Source organism: Ooceraea biroi, chromosome 8, assembly GCF_003672135.1.
Source record: "Ooceraea biroi isolate clonal line C1 chromosome 8, Obir_v5.4, whole genome shotgun sequence".
Classification (NCBI taxonomy): domain Eukaryota; kingdom Metazoa; phylum Arthropoda; class Insecta; order Hymenoptera; family Formicidae; genus Ooceraea; species Ooceraea biroi.
This window is the reverse complement of record NC_039513.1, coordinates 15,136,972-15,143,020: the sequence shown is the minus strand read 5'-3', so window position 1 is coordinate 15,143,020 and position 6,049 is coordinate 15,136,972. Positions and strand designations below refer to the sequence as shown.

At 45.6% G+C, this 6,049-nt stretch overlaps 1 protein-coding gene across 1 annotated transcript; it reads left to right on the top strand.

Annotated features, from left to right (window-relative positions):
- The first annotated feature begins 460 nt into the window (after window positions 1-460).
- LOC105285645 lies at window positions 461-5,477 on the top strand. The gene has a single exon (XM_011349975.3). The coding sequence runs from the start codon at window positions 1,492-1,494 to the stop codon at window positions 3,226-3,228; it is 1,737 nt and encodes a 578-aa protein (XP_011348277.1). The 5' UTR covers window positions 461-1,491; the 3' UTR covers window positions 3,229-5,477.
- Window positions 5,478-6,049: the final 572 nt, after the last annotated feature.

Sequence of the window (6,049 nt, the reverse complement as noted above, 5' to 3'; positions counted from 1 at the left end):
ACTGAAATCTGGGATAATCATGGAAATTCGACGAGATTGGCACAGATTTCGTTTGTCTATATTACCTAGAATAGAATGGTCGAGAATATACTTACCTGGCTCAAGTGCCGTACAAGAGCAAAGAGAGAGAGAGAGAGGAAACAAATTCTAAAGACAGCAAATTATTGTATTTCATTAAGCCAAATAAGACCGTATTATATAATTTACAAGATAAGGGTATATTCTAAATGTATGAAATAAAAAATTGTATTCAAAAAGAATATTATCTCTGAAAATTGCAAATGTACCACACACGATTTTCTTTACTTTATTTTTTCTGTTACTTCTTCGGCTATACGGTGAAAATAAATGCTACTTAACTTTTCGCAAATAATCATGTGTAAAAGAATAAATCTTCCACTTCATTTATTTATATCAATTTTATTTATAAGAAGCATACAGCACGATTTTACCAAACTTAGGTGTTGGTAATGTACCGACAATTTTTCTAGGCATCAATTGATACGGATGCAGTGTTATTAACATATCAGTCAATATTACAACTTTATTTATGCTATAGATGGCACTCGTTGTTTATATGATTAACGCTGCAAACTAATATATTGCATCAGTTTTCCCTCACAACCTGGAAAGCAGGAAACAATATTATTTTGCGTATCATCACTTTGCCGTCACAAATTAATGCTTCGTTATTTCAGTTTCATCCAGCTCCGTTGCGATAATGATCGTAAATAATTGATAATCCAATAGAAAACCGTATTTTGCAGAATCGACAAAATTGTGCAAAGCCGATAGAATTTTGCAGATGAGCAGAAACGTGGAACATTTCATGATCCGCAAAACTGCTTCAGTGTTCAGAAGAGTCGGATCCTCTGATAAGCATAATGAACGATTGGACTTTTGAGCGAATTTTTGCGAAGTTTTCTGCGAAATCAATTTCAATGGAAGAAATTAAAAAAGAAAAACGAAATAAAAAGACGAAAAGAGAAACGAGAGCAGACGACATATTTTGCGATTTCCTTTCTTTTCGTCGCAGTGTCTGAAGCATGACGATTAGATAAGGCGGTTCATAGTACGTCCGAGATGCAGACCTCATAAGAGACCGAGAAGCCCGTGGTCCAGGCTCAGTTAAAGCTGCGTGTGCAAACCGGTCATTTAGTGGACATCCAAGTCATCCAAGTCATCACTCCTCTGTGCTGTCAACAGCACTAATCGTGCACGTTATACCACATTGACTGCTTCTCTCATCCGTTTCCGACAAGAGATTCGCGATAATTTGAAGCCGGTCGGAGCGATCGGCATTCCGATCCAGGAAGCTGAAATCGCGTCTCATCTTAATTCGGTTTCTCTTCTTCGTCAAAAAAATTGATCGTCATCCTGAGGAGCAAGGTATGAGTCCTGGGTACAAGGACTTCTACAAATCAGCCCCGTTCTGCGACTCGTAACCGTTCACGGTGGCACCCCCGAAGACGAAGCCAAACGGGAACGAAGATGCCCGCTTGCTCGAGCGAAAACGTCTCGAGACTGTGGTCCTCCAGTCCGCCGATGTCGCGCAGTAACAGTGCGTCACCGCCGCTTCCTGGCACGCCGATGTCCATGTCGCCGCTCCGGATGTCGCCCGTCATGTCCACGTTCAAGCGCTCACTGTCGAACGTGTCCGCACCGACGACCAATGCACAGCGAACGAGTCTCTCCCGGGCGTCGTCGGCCTCGAGTATCCCGACGGTGATACTCTCCCAGAGACGACAGCAGCAACGACAACCGTCGCTGAACCAGATCCACCACCAGTACAGGACGAATGCGACGAATCCGAACGTCGAGCAAGCCCACAGTTCCTTACTATGGAGGATCCTGTCGTGGTACTTTGGGCTTTTAAGGGGTTTCCTTCAGGGTATCTTCAACGCTATGAGTTACGCAGTCTGGGCGCCTGCTCTGTGGGCGTCCGCCTGGGTCTACCTGTTCTGGGTGATTCTGCAGCTACCGCTCACTGCCTTGAAGTGGTTCATCACCATACTGCACACTCCAGCCTACGAACGGTCACGCAACAAGCGCTGCGTGCTGATCAGCGGTGGTAGCACGGTACAGGCTGTCCACCTGGCGCGGAACTTCTACAAGGCAGGTGCCCGGGTGGTGGTGTGCGAGCTTGACGGCCTGTTCGGCCTGGCCCGGTTCTCCACCGCCTGCTCCAAGTTCTACACGGTGCCGCAGCCTGGACCGAAGAGCGTTGTGGAGTACATAAAGGCATTGCGGGACATCGTGCAGCGCGAGAAAGTGGCCTATTATATACCGGTGAGTGCCGCCAGCACGGCGTACTACGATGCCCTGGCGAAGCCACATCTGGAGATCATGGGCTGCGAGTGCTTCGTGCCGGACGCTGGCGAGGTCACCTCGCTGGACGATCCGCTGGAGCTGCTGCGCCGCTGCCGCGTACTCCGTCTGCCAACTCCTCAGCACTTCCTGCTGCGATCGATGGAGGACCTGTCCGCGTTGTACGAGCAGAACGCCTTCCGCAACGGCAGGTACATGATGCTGGCCGCCGGTCCTGCCGGGATGCGCGACCGCGCGAAGATCCTGCTACCGCCCACCGCCCGCGAGTTCAGGAACCAGCAGCACGAGATCAGCGAGAGGAGGCCGTGGGTGGTGATCCGCGACCCTGGCGGAAATCACTTCATCACCTGCACCACGCTGAAGGAGTCGCGGATCGTGGCGAACGTGACGTGCCGCGTGGACGAGGATCGGGGTGGGCTCGTACCCGAGGAGCGTCCGGAGGTGACGCAGTGGCTGGAGCAGTTCTTCGGCCGTTCCTGCGGCGGCAGGATCACCGGGCACGTGAGCTTCCGGCTGGCGGTGTCGGAGGAGACGGACGAGCTGGTGTCCATCGGCTGTCGCGTGGGCGTGAGTCTGCCCTACATCTGCCACACCGGGATACACCCGCGTCTGGTCTGGAAGCCGTGCCGACATTTCTCGCGGCAGAATTCGGGGGTGCTGGGCACGCCGGACAGACATCTGCTCTCCGATGCCGTGACGGGAGCCCTGAAACGACCAGCCAGTGAGACGGAACCGCACCTGCTGGGCACCCTGTTGGACAAGAGGGAGGCCCTCTTCGTCTACTGGGACCCATTGCCCTATTGCGCCTATTACCACCTGCAGTTGCCGTTCAGACGCGTGGCCGGAGTGATCAGGGCGCAACCAGCACAGCACAACCCACCCTTGGCGGTGGTGCAGTAGGCTCCTGGCGTACATGCCTGGCGGTTCGATGCCGGTAATTTCAAGATTGGATCTACTGGAAACGATGCTGGACGAGCGAAGAGGATTCTCCACCGAGAGGTCCACAGATTGTGTCGTCTGCTGTTCGCTCGCAGCTTTGAGCCTTCGGGCGCTCCACGAGGATCATTGTGGGCGATTCAGGTACCACGACGCCGACTGCGTCTTCGAGAGGAATGAACGTGCCAAAGAGGTGATCCGAGGACGAGATTCCCGGACGAGTTTGTACTTATTTTTGTGAGTAATTGTGTGTGGAATGTGATATTATTTATTGCAAACATCTGTTGAGAACGCGATCAGCGCGGTAGTCGTTCCGAATGCGTGCTCGAATCTCATCGAGATTGAGAGTTGCGTGTTTCTCTATGTTACATCCGTTACTCTGTAGCATAACAGCGAATGCGAGACTTTAACATGATTCCACGTAATAAAATGTTACAAAAGGGGAGAGAGAGAGAAAGCGAGAGAGATAGAACATGTATATGTGTATGTATGTATGTATGTACGATGCGAGTATGCCACTTTACTTCACTTTCAATTGTTAACGATTAGTAATAACATTAATATTTAAGGAAAGAGAAGAGACACACATCAGGGAGTTGCACATCAGTTTGAGAAGTAGGAAGTATCTGATGGGGGACGTATTCTCCGATTTATGTCGAGGAGAATCGAGGATTCACGCGTACCTCTATCGCGCGCTACCGGTGGCATCACGCTCGTTCGGTGGGATTTTAAAGAAAGCGTGTGCAAGCGAGTTAAAAATAGGTGCAAAGGTCAAGTTCGCCTTGCAATCGGTGAAAAAAACAGCTCCAACTAACAAACGCCTCCACGCTGCACCGATTTTAACCATCGGACGCTGTTCTCGTTCTTCGGTTGGGGGAGCGCACAGAGGAGCGAGGCGACCGGACACACGGATGAAAATACACATGTACAAATCGCGTGCTATCAACGCTGATTAAGTTAAACGGACACTTTTGCGCCACATGATTAATATGTTCCTATCTTTTCGCAGACTGGCACAGCGAGAGCCCGCACGGCTCGGTATATATTATAATAATAGGGACGACACGGTGGAACGTGTTCCTTCAGAAACCGGCGGAAACTCTAATCTCGCTGTGCTCTATCGTGATCGTGACTGCGATCAAACAATACAGCGTTCCTCTAGATCCGATTTATGAGAGTTCGTTGTTAATTTCGTCTACCCCATTAACTTACATCCAGTTAACTAATCGACCCCGGGGATGCTAGGCAAGTCACATCAATGCGAAGAGATTCTGAGACTTGACGCTTATCGCATTTAAACGATCGATATCGTGTAGCATAGCGAGGATTAGTAATTACTAGTCCTCGAAGATTTTATACTAATATCCTAGAGTTTTCGATTATTCATCTAGCGTATCTTACTGTCACATTGAACGCGAATTCCTCTTATGGATGTACGTTAATGACGGTACGTTCGTGCACAGTGGCAATATTTATGAGTTATTACTCATAAATCAGTGAACGTCGATGATATAGAATATGTCGCTTTACTTAGCGAGAGACTCGCAGCGTAAACACGATTCACGAATATAATTATTTTGTAAATAGCAGCGTGTAATCGGAGGAAGTGTGCTTACTCTTTCGATATCATTCTTTTATACGAAAAATGTATGTGTGAGTTATATCTTCGATACCGTATACTTTACTTTTTCGACGATACGTTAAAATAGGTTTAACAATTTTTTGACTGGAATGTATCTATTCTAATGATTTCTATTCTAATGATGACTATTATATTTTATTATTTATTACTGTTTTATATTTTCGATCAAATTTTCCAAATATTTTTCGAGGTGTCAGAAAAGCATTCTAATGATATCGAAAGAGTTAATACGAGTCATATACGTTTGTCTGGATTGCTTTATGTATTCGCTCATCATCTCGAGAGCTTTTGACTCTATACCATGGAGAATTCTTTGACATAGTTCGAAATATAATCTACTTTATTTCTGATGATGATGATGATGATATAATCCGCATTATATAACAGCCATTTTTTGTTAATAAATTTTCATAAAAACATTATGTACGAGTTAATACATGGATGTAAGACGTGAGGAAGAAATTATAGTATTGCTCTGACATTGTTGGCTAATTTTTATCTAAGGCAATAAAGCAATAAGACAATAAACTTGTCTTTAGGTGAAGATGTAATAAATATGTATGCAATATGCATGTATTATAGTACTTTTTCGTAAAAAGTTGAAGAAAGCCGGAATCCATCTCCATCATATATTTTTCAGTTATAAGAATCAGTTGTTGCACTGATATTGCAATAGATTTCGCAAACAGTTCTTATTTTCTGTCTTGATAAATGACCATGATCAATTATTGACTTCTGAAGTCTTGATATAAAGAAGACTATTTCAGGATCGAAAACAAAAACTTGTATAAGCAACATCTGCGATTTTTTAATAATATTATTCGCTTTGGCACAGCTGATAGAACTGTTTTCCATGAAAAGATAACTATTCTGAGAACACTGCATGTTAAACTTTTCAGAGCGCTAAAAATTGAGATTCTAAGAAATTCTATACATTGTTCTCTTATTTTCGACTATTTTTCGTCAGATATGAAATGTATTTCTATCCACAAAAATCAGTTCGAGCAACGAGAAGAAAGTCGAAGATGGGCTTGAAGGAAAAATACATTCGCATAAATGGTATTTGTAATCTTTTCGCAAAATTTCGCTTGACGAAATGATGAAGCGATTTCCCGGATGAATCTCAGGGACGATGGAGACGTA

What these genes read in the sequence shown, in the direction of transcription:
- LOC105285645 (XM_011349975.3), top strand. Translation starts at nt 1,492, where the DNA reads ATGCCCGCTTGCTCGAGCGAAAACGTCTCGAGACTGTGGTCCTCCAGT.